Below are 20,608 nucleotides of genomic sequence, written 5' to 3'. Positions count from 1 at the left end.
TGTAGTGAAGGTGTCGTGCGCGTGTGTTTTTGGTTTTGCGCTGAGATGAGGAGTCTTTATCGTATGGTCGCTATTTATCGAGCGGCAAAACTTGTCGGACTTTCGATTGCTACGTATCTGCTCACGTTTGCTACCGGAGCATCATTGAATGAAAATTACAGCTGCAGAATGGAGGAGCAATGATTGAACGCAACGTGACAATCTCTAGAAAGGAGCCAAACTTGAGGCAAGGTCCATTTATTTCACGTCAAATAAATAATTTAAAAAATATTTTCTAAGAATAATAACTTATATTATTTAAAATTATCTAATAAAATATATGTTCGTTATGGATAATAATTTATGTCTCAACATTTTGTGGATAGTGAAATTTTTTTCTTTCATTTATTTTTATGAGAGATATAAGTGATTATTTTTATGAGGTATTTTTCAAATCATTCATTTTTCGCCAAACTAAACTGATTTTCTAATTTTGGTTTTCTTTTTATATTTTGGACAACATTTCTGTTTTGCGAAGTTAAAATTCCCACAGAGAACAAAGATTTTACAAATTCATTTGGTTTTCCAAATTTAACGAGCAACTTCTAATTAATGAAGATCGACCAAATGTGTTTTGAGTGTTATTTGGGTTTTCAAATGGTGAAAGGCCGCTAATTGGTCGTTTGCTTTTGCTTAATCAATGATTGACGCCTTTCTCTGGGGCACGTGGATCATGTTCATCCTTGCGACCCATAAAATGTGAAGGGTCTGCTCATATTTATTTATTCGCCTCAAACTTCTATAAATCATATAGAAATAGATCACAATGTAAAAGGGATACGTGTGCCGGAAGACTTAAAATTAATGGAGAAAATATAATTGAGTTACAAAATTTTCAGAAAATGCAACCAAATCCTAAAAATTATCAAATTTGTGCAATCAAGTCCCTTATTTAATTCTGTCTAATTATGATTTTTCAAGGAGAAAAATACAAGAAGTGCCAAAATGTACTTCGCTCATTTTATTGTCAAAGGTTTTCGCCAGATCACTTAAGTGTTAAATTGAAGAAAAATGGTTAGTTAAATGCCTTCGGTGAGATATTTCGGCCAAAATTAATACGTGACATTTATAATTAAATTTTTAATATTAAGTGGCATTTAGAAAAAAATATTAGCCACGTCATTACAATGTAGGAGAGAGACAATATTAAAAAAAACTTTGTCATTTTTCGTTAGTTCAAATTGACGGAGTTAACAGAAGGACTCAATTGCATCAATTTGACAAGTTTTAAGACTTGATTATGCTTTTTTTTGGAATTTTAGGACTCAATTTCACTTTCGTGACTGATTTTAAGAACTCTATTTTATGTGCCTTTTTTTAAAATTTTTAGTTTTTTATTTTTTAACTGATTAGGTTTGTGTTTTTTAATCTTTAATATGTTTTTCAATTTTTAAGCCTTTTTTTATTGCTGAGTAGATCTCCAGTGAGCCATATCCACTTCATATATTAATAAAAAAAAATGCTACATAGGATTTTTGGCTAAGCGGGTTGAGGTTAACACTTAAATGATCGTTTTTCAAAAAATTTGGCACTAAAATGATCTGGACAAAATTTTTTATACTAAAATGAGCGTCGTACGACTTTTGGCACTTCTGTTTTTCTTCTCCCATTTTTTCAAGACACAAGACGCTGATGTGGTGCCCACCAAGGCCATATCGTGAAAAATTAGAAAACTTATACCAAAAAATATGGAAATATTAAAAAGAATTCTTATCGGTTTCATCTTATTCTTCCATGAAACTTTGAGATTAAAAAAAAAAACTGAAAATACTGGTATGGCTTTGCTCCAAGTTCGATGTCTTGTCATGACCTGAGGCTCGATGAAACTTGAGAGGCCATTACCGCGGCTCCAAGTAGATAGAACAATTTCGACCCTGCCCAACATATGTATTAGAAATGATACCATGGGATGGATTTAAAGCTAAGCAAATTGCCTGTAAGTATTTGAAAAAGAAAGAAGATGAACCGTCTAAGAAAAAGATGAACATCATTTTTTTATAGATTCTTATTTCTTTTTTTAGATTTTCAATTTTTTTACTAATGTGGTACTTAGTGGAAACAACATCAACGCTATATGTATTGAAAATGTTTAAAAAAATCATGTTGCCATTTTCTATTAATCAAATTAGACTGAATTAATGGAGGGGCTTGATTGCACCAATTTAACAAATTCTATAACTTAATTGCATAATTTAAGGACTTAATTGCACTTTTGCGATAAGTTTTAGGATTTTTGGTACACTTAACCCTAGGTGAAAATAAAGAACTAAAATTATTTCACAAATTGATCCACAGAAATATTTGAATATAACATGAAAAAATATAAGTATTGTTACTATAAACAAGTGCATCATATTCAAGTATTCCGCAAATCAGTCTAATTACCGTGTAGATCATTTTTTAAGCTATTGCGTGATAAGTCTAAATACAATATTTTCCGTCTAGATGTATAATATGCCAATAAGTTAAGAATGCGCTTGTTTCATGGAAAACTCAAGATTTTATAAATATTTTCCGAAAAATGTTCAATTGTATTACTTAAAAAAAATTAGGTGATGGAAAGTATTTTCATTATTAACAATAATTTATGCTTGATTATTTTCATGGGTGATCAAATATTTTTGATTCATTTATTTTTGTGAGCGATATAACTAATCATAAAGATTTTACAAATTTTGAGTTTTTTGTGAAACAAACACACCTTTAGATTGGGGGTATTATCACTTCCCATATGACTAAATACACCATGTTTTTACTAATGAGATAAAAACCGCTATTAATTATACAATTATAATTTAAAGTGGTGGCCCAAAATTATTTACTTTCTTCTTTTTTAATATTTTCTATTTCTATGTATGACCTAGTTGTTATAATTAAGAATATCACTTGGTTTTGTCATTGTTTATCGTGGAAATCACATGTATATTAAAAGCACTACGTTTTTTCTGTTTTGTTTTTAGATTTTACTTATGTAGAAATTGCCTTTGTCGAAGAAAGAAACTTCCAAGAAACGTAGTCCTTCTATGCGTTGTCGAGCAAATTTATGGATTAATTTTCATGTAATTTTTAAAAAAAAATTAGCATAAACAACTTGTTGAAATAGTGTTTATAAACTTTTATTTTTCCTGTGCATATCACTATCTTATTTTATTAGTTAAAAATTATGTGATTTTGACTTAGCAACACCTAGATCCCACATTAGTGTTAAGAGCATGAAACATTGAAGAGAAAAACTGGAGAAGAAGACACACAAATTTTCTTTATGGAAAACCTTTCAAAAGCAAAAAAAGAAAAACTACGGTACCGCACTAAATAATCTTTACACTCTTAATATCAGTATCAATTTTTAGTATTAAAAGTTACAACTGTAAAAGAAAATGCCCAAATTTATAGCAGGAGTTTAGACCGTAGTCATAAATACATGCATGTCATTAGCAGCACTACTTTCTTTCCTACTTTAACATGAAAATTATATGTATGCTATTAGCTGTAAAAGCCAATTATTATTTTTTTTTGGCGTTTTTTCATTATATACTCATTTATAATATATTTACTTAACATAGCTAGCACATAAAATGATTCAATCCGTCAAAGATGAGTTAAAAAATGAGTTTGTGAACCACTTTGACAAGTGTTACAAAAAGTGAGAAAGAGAGGTGATGACGGTGAAATAGAGATCCCGACCAATCGTGGAGCTGTTATCTCTAATTCATGCAACCTTAGTTAGTAGTTGAGCAACCTCATATCATCGTGCGACTCAGCCACCAATGGTGACCTCCACTAGAGGTCATCATAATAGTGAAAAAGAGAGATAAGCATCGCGGCGATGGCAACAACTCGTCTTAAGTAGAAAAGGAGATGGTGCTTGAGTGTCGTGACGGTGGCCGAGGTGGTGGCAGCAGCCAAAGGATCTTTTTCATTTTTCAAGAAATGATTAAGTTGATGCAACTTGTTGCCTATAAGTTGCGACGAATGCCTGGCCAGGCATATGGGCTGGCATGGCCCACTGGCTACCCTTAGATATGCGTCAAGTTTGGTTATTTAATTTAAAAAGCATGATTAATGCTAGACTTAGTAGAATTAGTTTACCAAATTGGCTTACCAAAAGATGTATCGAACTATGACTAACCCCTCCTCGCCATCTATCTCCCCTACCACCATGCCTCTACTCTTCTTTAGACTTGTCAAAATGAGTCCAAAACCCATTTGATAACCCACAAGCATTTAAATGGATCATAAATGTGTCATAACAAACTTGGCAGGCTAGCATAACGGATCAACAAAATAAAGAAGCCAAAATGAGTGGGTTATAAATGGGTCAATTGCAAATCCATTTACAACCCACTTAAGACAACCCATTAAAGAGACATCTACCCTTCACTATCATATGGACTTAACCCATTTAAGAGATCCAACAATTAATAGGATTTTTATAATTTTTTATATTTTAATTTCTTTTTAATTTCTTTTTAATTTTTAATTTTATGTTTTTTTTTTTTACGAAGTCCGGTGTTGCCACTAGGTGAGGGCCATGAAGCCCTCGCCACCAGCAGGTGAGGCTATCCGGGTAAGGGCCACGGCCTTGCTCGCTAGTTGCTACTAGCGAGGCCTTCGTAGCCCTCGCCAAGTGGCCATTGAGGGTTGGCCTACACTTGCCTATGACCAGTGAGGGTCGACTAGCTATCCTCGCAGGACTTCATATGAAAAAAAAAAAAAAAGACAAGGAAAGAAAGAAAAATATAAACTAAAAAAATAAACAAATCATAACAAATTAAAATAAAAAATAAAAAATCCGTCTTTTTTAGAAAAGGAAAATTAGAAAAAATTTCTACTAAATTTGTATTGCACGGAAGTGTTATAGCAACATAGGATTTTAAAAAAATTATAAGAAACAAGTTTTCTTAGATTGGGATAAATGTGGAAGTGTATTAGCAATATGGGTTATGTATGAATCGGTTCGGGTATATGTCAAGAAATTTGTATTACAAATAAATCAGTCTTAAACAGGTTAATGTATCAATTTGAGTTGGACCATTCATAATCCAATCAGATCCACCTATTTGACAGGTTTACTCTCCCCAAATTTGGTGAAAGGAAATGTAAATGGGGTGTTGACGAGAGGTAGGAACACGAGAGAGAACGTGTTAATAGATGTAATAGATGTGAGAGAGACAGAGAAGGGAAAGGGAGGGCTGGGCAGGGCAATGGTTGGGGGACGAGCTGCTGGAGAGGGTCGATGCTTGCGGCTATGGCAATTTAGATCTGTTACAATGGGGGTCTGGTATCTGGGTACAAGAAAGGGAAAGCGAAAGAGAGAATGGGATGGTGCCCCATTATGATTTCAATGGTAACTTCATAATGAAGGATTATTTTGTATACATGGCGCATATTCGACGATACATCCGGTGGTTTGAAGAGAAAATTTTTTGCCTCGAGCTGGAAGATCGCCAAAGGAGAATTCAAGCCCAAACTTATCAATATATCCAACTGAACTCATCTTCACTCAAATACTTAAAATAATGAGTTATGAGCCAATTAGAATCATTAATTATTCAACACCTAAGTAGCATCGATACCAACACGCAACACGATATGACATGACACGACACGACACGCCGACACGTCATTCTAAAAAAATAGAAAATTTTGACATACATTGTATATTAAATATATACTTGTATATATATATGATCAATTATATCGGCAGTGAGCTTCTTCTTCTTCTTCTTCTTCTTTTGTTTTATCACAATTAGTTTATTTTTTGACTGGCTAAGTATATTAATTTTGGAGTGGCTGGGTATATGACTTAAGTATATATATTTTTGATAAATTTACATTTTGGTTCCTAATTTATTGAAAATGCTTCAAATTAACTCGTGTGAGTCAAAATGGCATGTCGGGATGCTGGACTCGCTAGCGTGTCCGAAGCGCCGACTATAGATCTGTCGCATATCGAAGAGTATTGGGAGAGTGTCGAAAAGTGTAGAACACGATACGTAGACCTCCAAAGAGTGTCGGTGTTTTATAGTTCCATACCACACCAATTTTTTTATATAAATTTTTTTTTAATACAACTCACACGTATATCTCAACACCTTATTGAAAACCCTTTTCTCTACTAGCACAACAAAAACACTGGCAACATCTTTGGAAAAGGAACTCCAGGTTGCTTCCGTACATATGTGTCCACACCATTGAGTTGAGTTGATTAATCAAATAAAAGGTTGTCGCCTGTACTAATTTAAACCCGTCCCACTCCCCCCATCCCTCTACCGCACGAAACCAATAAGCATCTACTGTCTAAATCACGATTGTGGACGACTATGTTGATCTACTAGCTACCAATGTTGCAAATTGACAAATCCTAACAACTAGAGATTCTTATTCAAAACCGCAAACACTAATGCTAAACTGAGGCTCGTTTCCAACGCGTCAAATTGCCGATCATTGCCGATTGAGCATCCAGTCACGCTCTACTTAGCCTTCCCGAGCACAAATGGGGAAAGTGACCGAAGACGTTGAATATTCGCTCATATAGGTTTAGTGAAGTTTAATCCACCCGAAGTGCTCTATGTTTATTTTTGTGTAACCTTGTAGAGATGGCATCTTGTTGTGCTTTTTTAGGCTCGATTTTAAGCCAAACTGTTAAAATATATGTCTCGAGTTTGAGTTCGAACGAAATCCGACGATGTATTGTGTGGATGCTCGAGCACGTGAAAGAACGAAAAAAAAAAAAGATTAGCACATATATTTGCCGGTGGATATGTGTTCACGTGAAAGGATGAGAAAAGGGAAAAGTGCAATCTTTGACTTTGGCCAAATAATGAGGATATTTGGTTCAAAGTGGACTCCTTGAAGACAACGACAATGAAAGAAAAGATAAGATTTGCTTTCTTGTTGTTGAAAAAGTTGCGTGCAGGAGTAAGAAAGTCCAAGTTTGAGATCTTGTTGTAACTATCTTCACGGTGGAAATCTGCACACTCTTTGGTGGTGGGTTTAATATAAAATGCTTCTCAAGTTTGCTTTATAGATGACTTTTGAAAGAGAGTCCTGAAGTGCCATTCATTGAGTGCTTTGCAAGGGTTTCATTCGTGGGTTTTGTTCGTGGAATTACATCAAGAATTCAAGTGTCGAAGCCGATTAAATCTTGAGGTTAGATTTGTGTTAATTCTTTTTTGAGAATATCGCTAGGAATTGGGGGCTAAACACCGTGTGCGTTATTGGATGTAATTGGGGTTTGGGAAACACCGAGAGTGTTTGAGTTACTCGAGTGTGGTTCTGTAATCTCCGTGTATCGCTCGTTCTATAGTGGAATTTGTTGCTACTCTTCCCGTGGACGTAGGTCTCTACGACCGAACCACGTACATCCGGTGTCCGATTTATTTTCTTGTTCTGTCTATTTATTGTTCGATCGCTTGTTCCGCGCAACAATTGGTATCAGAGCCAGGCTTGTCGAGTTGAAGCGAATCAATGGCGATAGAAGAAGTAAAAGTGAAAATCGACAAATTTGAGGGGAAGGACTTTGGTTTCTGGAAGATGCAGATTGAGGATTATCTATATCGGATGAAGCCGCACTTGCCCCTATCCGGGGAGAAACCAGAGACGATGAAGCAAGCCGATTGGGAACTACTGGATAGACGAGCGCCGGGTGTTATTGGGCTGACGTTGGCTCGTAACGTCGCGTTTAATATCGTCAAAGAGAAAACCACTGCGGGTTTGATGAAAGCCCCGTTGGATATGTACGAGAAGCCCTCTGCAATCAACAAGGTCTATTTGATGCGGCGTCTATTTAATTTGAAGATGAGCGAAGGTGCGTCAGTTACTAATCATATCAATGAATTCAATGTGATCGTTAGTCAATTGAGTTCGGTCGATATTGACTTTGAAGATGAGGTATGTGCTTTGATTCTATTATCCTCATTGCCCGATAGCTGGAATACTACAGTTACTGCTGTTAGTAATTCCTCCGGGTCAACAAGTTTGACGTTTGATGGTATTCGAGATTTGATTTTAAGTGAGGACATCCGTAGAAGAGAATCTCGCGAATATGTATCTACCGCTTTAGTAGGTGAAAATAGAGGAAGGACTGATACCCGTGGTAGTAGAAGTAGTATGAACTCGAATAGACGCATCGATCCTAGGACCGGTGGTGCCGTCTGTTGGAATTGTGGCAAGAGAGGGCATCTTAGAAGGAATTGCTTAAAGCTGAAAAATGAGAAAGGTAAGGAAATTAGAGTTGAATCTGCGGATGATATTGCAGCAGTAGAGAAAAATTCTGATGGTGTCGATAGTGTCTTGTCTCACATCGAGAATTCGTCATTTGACGGATGGATTATGGATTCTGGTTGTTCTTTTCATGCTACACCAAATAGAAACCGGTTTGCTACTTATCGGTGCACAGATAGTAGTAAAGTGCGGTTGGGTTACAACGCCGAATGCGATGTTGTGGGTATTGGTGATGTTAAAATCGGGATGCATGATGGTATTGTGAGGACGTTGACCGAAGTAAGACACGTTCCAGCACTGAAAAAGAACTTAATTTCCTTGGGTGCCCTAGATTCAGCTTGGGATGCGGTATTCTTCACAAGGTGGAGTTCTAAAGGTAGTTCGAGGTGCCTTGGTGATAATGAAAGGAATCAAGCATGGAAGCCCGTATGAACTTCAAGGTAAGACATTGACAAGTTTCGCTCTGGAGACGTCGACATCTGTTCGAGGGTCTAACGACCGCTCGAGAAAGACTTGGGTGAGTGTGTCGAAGCACAAGTTTGATGCTGTTGTCGGGAACACGCGATCGAGAGCTTTGATCGAGGTGGAGACTACTAAATCGATCAAGCATGTGCGAACCGACAGTAGCATGGAGTTTCGCTCAAAGCTAGTAAATAAATTCTGCATGATAAATGGCATAGTGAAACACCGCACTAGTGCCAATAAACCACAACAGGTTGCAGAATTGATGAGCGTAACATTACTAGAGATGACCCATAAAATGATCTCTAGTGCTGGTATGGCTAGAAGAGTTCTAGCGGATGCACTTAGTATGGTGAGCTACCCGGTGAACGGATCTCCATCGATCGCGATCGGATTTCGGACTCCCGAAGAAGTGTGGTCGGGTAACGTTGCTAATTATTCTACTTTTAGAATGTTTGGTTGCCCGTGTTATTATCGAGTAAGTGATGGTAAGCTCGATGTGAGGGCAAGGTGCATATTCCATGGCTATGCACGAGGTGAGCGAGGCTATCGGTTGTGGTGCTCAAATATAAATTCACCTATTCGCAGCAGAAAAGTTACCTTTGACGAGTCTCCAGCACTTCGGGGTAGGAGTGTTCGTGGCGGTATAAATACGGATCTAAACGGTGTTCGGCTTGAGGTGGAGTTGCAACCGTAAACTCCCGAGGTAGCGAGTACTAGCGTGATAATCGACACAGATGGTGCTTGTAGCGAGGTGGAGCCCGTAGAGCCAACGGTTGTTGTAACTGCCGATATTGATAAGGTACGTGTTCGATCTCCCGACAGATATGGATGCAACGGTGGTTTTGCTTTATCTGCGATTAAAGAGCTTGTGTCAGAATGTCCTTGTAGAGCGATTAAAGGTGCATGTTCGATTGGTATTCTGATGAGGTCCACGATTACGGCGAAGTTCAAGCGCGGCTTGGACTTGGATGATATCTCTGGCGATTGAGCCCATTGGGGCTATTGGGAGAGTAGCAGATGATGTTCGGATTATAGAGAAGCGATTGTGACATGGCTCAAACGTCGAGCCAAGGTGGAGATTGTTAAAATATATGTCTCGAGTTTGAGTTCGAACGAAATCCGACGATGTATTGTGTGGATGCTCGAGCACGTGAAAGAACGAAAAAAAAAAAAAGATTAGCACATATATTTGCCGGTGGATATGTGTTCACGTGAAAGGATGAGAAAAGGGAAAAGTGCAATCTTTGACTTTGGCCAAATAATGAGGATATTTGGTTCAAAGTGGACTCCTTGAAGACAACGACAATGAAAGAAAAGATAAGATTTGCTTTCTTGTTGTTGAAAAAGTTGCGTGCAGGAGTAAGAAAGTCCAAGTTTGAGATCTTGTTGTAACTATCTTCACGGTGGAAATCTGCACACTCTTTGGTGGTGGGTTTAATATAAAATGCTTTTCAAGTTTGCTTTATAGATGACTTTTGAAAGAGAGTCCTGAAGTGCCATTCATTGAGTGCTTTGCAAGGGTTTCATTCGTGGGTTTTGTTCGTGGAATTACATCAAGAATTCAAGTGTCGAAGCCGATTAAATCTTGAGGTTAGATTTGTGTTAATTCCTTTGCGAGAATATCGTTAGGAATTGGGGGCTAAACACTGTGTGCGTTATTGGATGTAATTGGGGTTTGGGAAACACCGAGAGTGTTTGAGTTACTCGAATGTGGTTATGTAATCTCCGTGTATCGCTCGTTCTATAGTGGAATTCGTTGCTACTCTTCCCGTGGACGTAGGTCTCTACGACCGAACCACGTACATCCGGTGTCCGATTTATTTTCTTGTTCTGTCTATTTATTGTTCGATCGTTTGTTCCGCGCAACACAAACTTAGAAAGAAGTGTCCCGAATCAAATCCTCCATGATGCAACTGATCATCAAGTGAACAGGTTCTTACGAATTGACCAAAAAGAAAAAAATACGAGGACGATCGCGAGACAAACAATACCAGGAACTTTTCCAATATGATTGCAATAAACTCCATCACCCTTTATTGACAACAAATTATAAGACCGTTACATGGAGTTCTCAGATATGAATTGCAACAGGGTAATTAGATGGAGCTTTTGGAACCAGATGAAGGTAAAGAGGAGACACTAGGAAGCTTCCCACAATCATATCGTGTCGCGTTGAATAGTCTAGTAATGAGAAGCCTATAGAACACCACATCCCTTAGGAACCTCATCAATCGACTGGACCCACCTTGTTGAAGCCACCCCGACAAGTACGACGCTGCTATCAACGCCGTCGCCCTCAATCTCCTCTCCTTTACATACTTCTGTATAGCGAATCCGATGTCTCGAGCCACGAGTTCGCCGCCGCGCTTGGAAATCGCGTCCCCCAGGTGCCGGCCCAATACCACCGCATCCTCGAGCGCAGCACATCCGCCCTGGCCCATGTCAGGGGTCATCGGGTGCATAGCGTCTCCGGCCACTGTGATGTTTGATCGGGCTAGGTTTCCGAACAGGACGTCCCAAGGATATCGGAACATCAGCGGGCCCCATGTCACGCTCGAAAGATCGGAGTGCTCGACGACATCGATGTACACGGGGGGAAAGTCCTTTGCCAAATTCTCGCTCACTTCCCTTTGTATCATTTCTGGATCTAGTTTTTCTACACGTTGCCGAATTGAAACGTTAGGAGTCAAGGAAGATTAGTGAGCTATTATAATTAAAGCGGTGTCATAGTCCAGTGAGCTATTATTATACAGTCCTCCCCCAATTTAGAAAAAATTTCAATTATGAGCCCCAAAGGCTCTCATTTCCTCAAATAAGAGCCCGAAGTGTCATCATTTTCTTAAATACTAGCTTGAAGTGGCCATGATTGTTTCAAATAAGGGCCTGACTTTCTTGACTGGCTAGCCGGCTAAATATTTCAAACAATCAAGGAAATTTTCGTCAAAATACAATTTTAACCTATGTTTTAGTTAAACTAAATAAAAAAAAAACTAAAAGTGAAAAAAAAAAAAAGGAAAGCACTTTTTTTTGGGGGAGGGCTTGGGCTTCCCACCTAGGGATGCTGCCCCAACGTCGATGGGGTGACGACGATGGCGGGAGAGATCACCTGCATCTTGGCAAGGGCCGACGACCCCATCGACCGGAGGCGAGGGTGAGCACCCTCTCCTAGATCTAGGCAAGGGCCGCTAGTCCAAGGCGATGGTTGTCGAACCTCCGTCGAGGGTCGAGGCCTCTCTCGGTTCGAGCGAGGGCCGCCAGGCCTTAGCCGAGGCGCCCGCGACCCCATTGGCCCTAGCCGCCGCCCCACTAGCATTCGACGGGCAGCCACAAGCGGGAGGGGCTGCCCTCCCGCTTGTGTTTCATTTTTTGTTTCACTTCTTAGTTTTTTTAAAAAAAAAATTGAAAACTAAAAAAAGAAAATAATAAATAATAAAAATACCAAATGATCGAAATGCCCTCAGCAACTGGTGAGTCGGATCCCTCTTTTGAGATTGATAAGGTCACTTCAAGTGTTATTTGAAACAGTCTCCACTTCAAGTTCTTATTTAAGATAATGAGAGCACTTCAGGCCCTTATTTAAAATAAGGTTAAGGTCGGGTTCTTATTTGAGAAAATGAAGGTACTTCGGGCCTCTTTTGAAATTTCCCCCCAATTTATGAGACAATTATTCATAACTATTTCTTCTTTTTCCCCTAAAAGCAATCTGGCTACCTTTCCATTGCAGTATATAAAGGAAAGAGCGACTCACTCCCTATAATGGAAAAAAGAAGAAGAAGAAAAAACCATCATGTTTAGAAGGCAGAATATATAAATTCAATCTTATGTATGGTACCTTTTGGAGAACCCATCACCACGCAGAACCAGTACAATTCCTTGTCATTGAGAGCAATAAAACCTGCCCTCTTACCCACGTCTACAAATTGTTGAATCACGCCGGGCTCAAGTCTGTGGCCCTCCGGGAACAAGGACAATCCGCGCACTACTGACCGGCCTGTACAAACCGGCGGGCGAAGACCAAGCCAACGGGCCACGATAGAGTGCAACCCATCGCATCCGATAACAGCCTACACGTACCGTAATCACGGTGGCGGATAAATTAAAGTCCGACAAGTCACCTCGCCTTATTTCAATTTCTGAAAGGAAGGTATACTCGAGAGAACTGTAGAGACCTTAGACTTTATGACGGTCCCATCATCAAGCGTGACCATGCAAATGGGCGAGCCTTGTTCTACTTGGGTTTCGACGGAAGTTATCTTGGAAGAGAACCGGATGGTATTTGGAGAAAGCTCCTCTGCCAGAGCTTCCAACAAGACTTTCCGGTGAATTGTTCTTGGTGGAGCTCCATCCCTGCTTAATGCACAAGGCATGGTTTTCCACCATTGGCGCACGATGAACACATGCATAGGATGAACATCATCTAGATAAATCATCTAATTTTATCTAAACAAAAGAGGATGAAATTATCATTCTTAATTGGGGAGAATTACCAAAAAATTCTTAAACCTATTGCAATTATGATAATTCAGTCATAAACCTTTTGCATTTGTGCCAATTCGATCTATCGGACAATTCTAGCCAGAAATCATTGACTTGACGCCGTCGGTACTAACGTGGTAATATTTCAATGATATTAATTTTTTTTTAAATTATTCTTTGTTTATTTTTATTTTCTTTTTGTTCTTCTTTTATCTTCGACACTTGGCAAGGACGGCCTCGCCAGGGACAGGCAAGGGCAAGCTTTGCCTGAGGCCGACGAATGGCCGATCATTGGACCTCGTCGACCGGCTAGAGGAAGAAGTTATGGAAGAAAAAAAAGAAAAAGAAAAAATAAATAAATCATTTTTAAAAATATTAAAAATTGTCACGTCGGCACTGACACCGTCACATCAGCAATTTCCAATCAACGTTGGCCGGATAAACTAAATTGGCATAAATGCAAAAAAATTGGACTAAATTGGCAGAAAAAAAGTTTATGACCAAATTTGCACAATTGCAATAGGTTTATGACTTTTTTGTTAATGTTCCCAACTTAATTGATTGGAGATCTTCTACAAATATGAGCTGTAAAAATAGAGGTTAAATTCCAGTTCATGGTATATTTCCGTCGGTCATTTGTAGCACTTTGTCCGAATAGAATATGTAGTAGAAGATTACCACAAATTGACCGCTCTAAAACATTACAAAAGTAAATTAAGGAAATAGGTGATGAGTTAAGGGTAGGTAGAAAATATGAGAGGAATTTGAGATTCACCGGTCATTTGATGCATAACGCACTTCTTGAATCGATTTGGTTTGGACATTAGTTACGTATCCCCTGATAGACAAGCACGAAAAAAAAAATCAGAATACAATAAAGGAAAATTAACTATTCTACTTAATGAGAAAGTGTCAAATAGATTCAATATCAAGCATCTTAGATCTTTAACCCTCCAAGAGTCGGCTTCATGTATAAGGAGCAAGCAAGGACACTTTCCAATCATATATAAGGAGCAAACAAGGACCTCACTTGTCCGAAGGAGCATAAAGGGCCGCGAGCTTGTCCGAAACCCCGAGCGCGTCAAGTGCGACCCACGCATTAGGGAAGAGACCGAGAGCTGCCCCGATCGCTCGTAGCTCCGTCGATCTCTCGAGGATGAGGGCTCGGACACCGACCTTCTTAAGGGCCACCGCCGTTGCTAGCCCCGCAATGCCCCCGCCCACGATCACCACCTCCTCCATATATAGTCCTCTTCTAATCCGAGCTTGTGAGTGTGTGTGCGTGTGTTTTGTTCTTGAATTGGGATACGGAGTCTCTTATCTTATGGCTGCTATTTATATCGTGTGCTTCGTAACTCCCAGATGTCTTAGATGCCATTAATTCACCTACCGTTGAATAGGCGGCGCTGTCGCAAGAATTGACAACCGTATTTGTTTAGCCGCCTCAAACTTTCATAGAGGGTGGCGAGCTTGTTCGAAACTCCGAACAAGACCATTTGATTTGGCCTCTTTTTGAAACATTAATATCACGTGAAAATGAGAGGGCATGTTATGTATGTACATATGATTCCCTCCACTAAAGAACTTATGCTTTTGAGTTAAGCTTTCTAACATGATATCAGAGCCAAATGCTATCATTTAGAGTGTATATGTGCCCACCCCGATAATCACAAGTTATATATTAGCAACAACACAATGATAATAGGTCTTATATGCTCTTTCTCTTCATACAAAGATGATGTTAAAAGGCCAACGAGTTATAGAATTACAACATGATAATGAGTAACGAGTCACATAACACTTATAGGAATCATTATAATTCAACGAGTGTCATTTATTAGTTGTATGTTGACTTGTTCGTTAATTAATATCATATTCATAATGAAATATTCATGCACTGGAGAATTACAACATGCATCTTATATTATTTATGTACTTATCATCCAATCCCAATACAACATGTCAATAATTTCATCTTCTATGAGCACGCATCGTAGTATAAATTCATTGATGCACCAAAATCTACATATTCAACCACATATTTGAATTTCTCATCTATTTCTCACTTTAGTAACAAAAAAGGTTGGCAGAAAATAATAAATAAATTAAATAGCGGTAGAATAATGGGATATAGTTTCTGGGTCGTCACATAGCAGCTTAGCAATAGTAAGGAGGGGCACTACGGTAGTCATCGAGTAACCTTCCAAAATTTTGAATAATGTACATAGCAAACGGAAGGTTAGGATGTACTATAAAATATACATGATGCATATGTATAAAACTACGTATGTTTGTAAAAGCTTTGGAAGTTGCTATGTCTACTTATTTAGTTCACCTACCGTCGTTTTTTGGTGTCCAAAGAAAGGGGGAGAAAATAATAAAACCGTAAAAACAAATAAAAATCGTGGAGTAAAGTACCCAGGACGTTGCATACTCCAATATTTTTTTTTTGTCATTAAAAATTCTAAACTTGCCCATTGTAACATAGATACTCCAAAAAAAAAAAATTGTCATAAAAACCATAAACTTATTATGCCAATGTGACAAATATACCCTAGATGGAACTATAATAGAGGGTATATATGTCACACATGGATAAGTTTCGATTTTTTCATGACACAAAAAAATGTTCAAGGTATTTGAGTCATAGTAGGCATGTTTAGGTTTTTAGCGACACACACACAAAAAAAAAAAAAGTATTTGTGTCTAGCGTAATTTGGTGTATCTTATGGTATTTGTCCTAAAAGTAATGAACCTTGGTTTAAAAAACACTAGGTGCAAAAGAGAGATAAGTATTCCAACACAAAAGCTACAATTGGCTTAGTTACCTGATATTACATTTCGATACATAAACATAGAAACCAATGTCCATTGTAAACATTCGTACATAAACAATGAAACCTGTGTCCATTCTAAACAACCAATATTATAAACAAGGCCTATAGAATGCGCAAGTAACCTCAACTCAGTGAATTTTCACTCTTGATAACTACAACCCTATATGCTTTTCGGGATATATCAGTCGCTCCAAAAAATACTATGTCCGCATGTTTTTTGCCGTCAAGCTCCGACAACAACTTATGAGCTAATTTCTATTCATTTATCCTTCTTGAAGTTTCCTAATTACAACGAACTCGAATACTACAAAAAGCAATAAATTTCATTTCTAACAAAGTGTTTAAATGTTCATGAACCTTCAAAGCTTTTTCATCAACTTTTAACTTTGTGTCCCTTCTTGACCCTATAAAAGATTTGATAACCTTCTACAAAGTCATATACTTAAAATCCCGGCTCTAAAAACCATTTCTTTTTTAGAAATTTTACTTGCATAAATAATTAAATGACCAAATCGTACAAGTGATACATGCAAATTATTTATCATTTCAGGGTCGTTCGTTTCATGAAAAAGAGCGATTTGAAAAACATTTTTCAAAAAATAATAGGTTATATCATTTAGAAAAATTAGTTAACGAAAAATGCTTTTAGTATCGATAAAAATATATAAAAAAAATTATTCGTTTATTTTTATAAGCAATATAAGAGATTACCTTTTGGAAAATACTTTTCAAATTACTAATTTTTTGTGAAACAAATGCGTCTTCAATCTCCTAAATAATATTAGGAATTTATGGTGGCCCCTTCATCAAATGTCAACCATACAAATCGATCAGCCTCCTTCTACTTGGGTTTTGGCCGAAGAGATCTTGGAAGAGAATTTAATGTTATTTGGAGGTAGCTCCTCTTCCATAACTTGCAACAAGACTTTTCGGCGAGCCGATTTGGCTCCGTTCCTGCTTAATGCAAAAATCGTGCCGTTTAATATCTACAGCTTTACATACATACATACATACATACATACATACAAAGCAGCACAGTTAAACAACATTGCTAAGCCAAAAGAGAGTTGAACGATCAATGTTAATTGTTAAATAAGTAAAATGATTTTTTTTTTTTGAGAAATTCAGAAAACACATGTGGACAACCACAGCGGATTTAAACATGCTTATTTTGACACGACAGTAATAACATAAAAAGTCAAGGGAGATAGAGAGTGATTGTGGTCATGCTGGTGTGAGGGCCCCGCCGGGACACTTGAGATTGCGATTGTGCGAAACTTTGAGCTTCCTTCGAGTCGTTCACCCTATACTAGAGTCATCTAAACTTAACCTTCCGCTCGATCTATTGCTCACTCTCTCATTTGGTCCACCCCAGATGGCAGAGAAAAACTCAATTAAAAGGAAAGTGTCTCGAAGATAATGCTTTATCTCTTAATGTGTTGAATATGAATAATACAAATGAGGGTAAAAGGAGCGATGACAATATTGTCACTTTCACGGTCATTGATTCTTATAATGAAAGCTCCAAACATACACCAACAATTTGTAGAGCAATTGTCACGGACTAGTGATTCTCAAGGCATAATAGGGCAAGAAGGTGGCCAAGATGACCTAATGAAGTTTTAAGTTTCTAAGGGTCTAGGGTTTTCATTGGTATTTAGATGTCCCGAGGGGTATCGTGGAAAAAGTAGTTTGTACTTTAAAGAATTTTTTTAGTTAATGATAGATTTGAAGCAGCTTATCTCCTTTCAAACATGCTTACACCGACTCATCACTCATGACGAATGATTTTAAACTGAAAACGAAAGGACTAAACCTATGAATTGGCTAGTGTCAGAAATGGACCATCAGCAAGAAATGAAAACTAAGGACAAACTCTCATAAGTCACTCTCATTCAACAAGAAATGAAAACTCTTCCTTTAAAGGTGGTCCCCAAAAACATGTTGTCCATCAATTTGGTACCTAATTCCAAAGGGTCTACTCAAAGCAGGACGGCTATTATTTATCTGTCAGGTCCTTTCCAGAAACTTTCAGATGCATCGCCATCTTGCATCTACTTCTAGGACCCAAAGAGGACGAAAACTATTCACTGCCTTTCATGTGCTCTGTGGTCTGGACAACTGTATAACAAAACTCTAGCAAAAAAAAAAAGGGGGGCATAAAATAGGACAAAAAGGACAGAAAACAGCTATAAAGTGGGTACAACAGGCCCAGCAAGACGAAAGTTTGTGGCCCTCTGAAACGAGATCTGGGCCCAGTTCGTTCGGAACCTTTGGATGCATCAATAGCGCCGAATGCGTGTTTTGAATCTTGTTCCCCTTTTATTTCCCAATTCCTTTAAAAAGGAAAAAAAAAAAAAAAGAAAACACTAACTTTAAATAGGGTAAAATTTCTGACCCGGAATTTTTTTGTCTCCTAACAAATTCTCCATACCCAAATCTGCCCCCATCAACTTTCCATCTAGTGTCGCCATTAGAGCTCCTTTTATGTCCCAATTTCAGTCGCTTGTTGATGTGGATTTACAGCCCAAACGACATCGTTTTGGTGGTCTTCAAATTGGGGGAACTACGAGCAATTACGCCTCAAGTCGTAACTTCAAAGGACTCCAAAATCAAAGCAAAATATTCTTCATTGATGAAAAATAGCCCCAGCCCCTCTTCATCATCGACCAAACTGACCCCTCATTGTCCCCAACGGCAAATGACGTTGCCAACAAGCCTCTCTCCCTCACGTGTGCTCTGTCTCAAAGGAGCTCACGCTTGTGGCCATGCAACGGCTGTTTGAATGGCTTCTTCGGATGGAATAGTTGTGATTAAAAAGAACAATTGGTTTTGGACGATTTGTCGATGAACGTGAGGTTTGTTATTGTTGAGAATGTGCAGCACAAATTTGATATCTCTATTGGGGGAGATCATTAAAGGGAACTCAAGTCCGAGCCGTGTTAACTTATCCAGTTGAACACACACTCACGTAGAATTTTAAACCAATGAGTCATAGGTCAAGTACATATATAATGACTAGTCCACATCACAACAATCAACCCATCACACGTAAGCTTAGTGTTTTGTCTGTTTTCCCTTAATTTAGGTATTCTTCTGCATCAGCATGTTAAACTTGAACTTTCACTTTGTTGCCTTGTGATGACCGCAACAAAAACGTCTACATTTATCTCTAGTCTCTTTCTCTAGATCGAAACATAAAGATATAATTCCTAGCATCTTTCTCCGAATAGAACCATAAAAATAGGTTTCTTTCGCCAAACCATCGGGCAGGCTGCCCAAAAATCACGTAGGTCACATGATTCCTTCACCTTCATCCTCAATGCTCTCTTTGGGCTAAACCACTAATGTCATCGAGATTGTGTTGCTACACCACTATTCCACCTTCACTCCAGGTTTCTTCCACCAAATCGAACCACAAAGGTTGTTGGAGATATATGTTAAGATGCATATGTGAGTTGAGTTAGAGAAGTTTTAAATCGAAGAATTGATGTGGATATCCTAGTTGGCCCATAAGTAATTGATTTAAGATGTTGAAAGAAGGTAGGTCCAACTAGATATATTGATGAGCTCGAACTTAGGCTCCCTCTTGACGACTTATCTGGGTGAAGGTATCGGACTTACGTTACGCGCTGCCAACAAATGGTATCAGAGCCGATGGTTGATTGGTAGGCCTCCAATCTGTCCCGGTGTTTGGTGAATATATTAAGGAAGAAATCTCATGATCTATGCTTATTTTGAGTGAAAATTACCATCATAGTTGGTCCGACGAGAAGAGACCATACATAGTTGGTCCGGTAAGGCAAGTTTTGGTGAGAAGAGACCATGGACAATCGGTCTGGAGACGGAAGATAGAGACCATAGGTGATGCAATCTCAAGTTAGCAGTTGATGTTGGTTGGCTATGGTGCATAGTTACTGGTGCATTGCAATGACATGGAAGAGATGAGGATGCCTAAAATTAAAGGGGAGTGTACCAAACAATGAGCTCACACGTGATGGGGAGATTTTTAGGATGCATAAATGAACTGTGTTAGAGAAGTCTCACATTAAAGAATTGGCGTAGTGTTAAGCGGTTAATATATCATAGTTGACTCATTACTCATTAGCTTAAGCTTTTTGAGTGAAAGTGAGTCTAATTGGATATGTTGACGAGCTCGAAATTTGGTTCCCTCGCCACTTGCTGCGAACAATACATATTGGGCATGGATCACTAATCAATCATTCGTTCTGATACCATTTGTTAGGAGTCCACAGTAAAAGTCCTACATCTTCATATGGGGAAATCGCCTAGGACAGGGCAAAGTGCAAGCTTGGTTGTCATATCTAGTTGGAACCATCTTCACTCAAAAGTTTAAGTTAATAAATTATAGTCATGAAAAGGTAACCGCAATTAGTGGACTTGTTCTCTAGCAAACATTCTTCAAATTATGTGACAAAAGAATTACAAAATGTTCAGGAAAATCGATAATCCTACAAATAGATGTACCTTTTGCGGATTGGTAGGATAAGTGCATGAAAAAGACCTTTTATGAGACCTCAAAGTCGATTTTTTATTTAATGTCA

The 20,608-nt window shown here is 38.3% G+C and overlaps 1 protein-coding gene across 1 annotated transcript; it reads right to left on the bottom strand.

The window, feature by feature from the left end:
- Window positions 1–10,718: 10,718 nt before the first annotated feature.
- On the bottom strand, window positions 10,719–14,517 carry LOC115750499 (monooxygenase 2-like). Its single transcript, XM_030687891.2, has 5 exons — window positions 14,237–14,517; window positions 13,982–14,044; window positions 12,900–13,077; window positions 12,563–12,794; window positions 10,719–11,386 (listed from the first exon to the last, which is right to left on the bottom strand). Exons 1-5 carry the CDS (start codon window positions 14,446–14,448, stop codon window positions 10,827–10,829), a joined length of 1,245 nt encoding a protein of 414 aa, XP_030543751.1. The 5' UTR covers window positions 14,449–14,517; the 3' UTR covers window positions 10,719–10,826.
- Window positions 14,518–20,608: the final 6,091 nt, after the last annotated feature.

The sequence above is a fragment of the Rhodamnia argentea genome, chromosome 11, assembly GCF_020921035.1.
Source record: "Rhodamnia argentea isolate NSW1041297 chromosome 11, ASM2092103v1, whole genome shotgun sequence".
Taxonomy (NCBI): domain Eukaryota; kingdom Viridiplantae; phylum Streptophyta; class Magnoliopsida; order Myrtales; family Myrtaceae; genus Rhodamnia; species Rhodamnia argentea.
The sequence above is the reverse complement of the archived record's forward strand: the minus strand, read 5'-3'. Positions and strand labels throughout refer to the sequence as shown.

What these genes read in the sequence shown, in the direction of transcription:
- LOC115750499 (XM_030687891.2), bottom strand. Translation starts at nt 14,448, where the DNA reads ATGGAGGAGGTGGTGATCGTGGGCGGGGGCATTGCGGGGCTAGCAACG. An exon ending in CTTTATGCTCCTTCGGACAA is followed by an intron (nt 14,045 to 14,236) that starts GTGAGGTCCTTG and finishes CTTGTCTATCAG; the next exon opens with GGGATACGTAACTAATGTCC. An exon ending in GGACCGTCATAAAGTCTAAG is followed by an intron (nt 12,795 to 12,899) that starts GTCTCTACAGTT and finishes CGGTACGTGTAG; the next exon opens with GCTGTTATCGGATGCGATGG.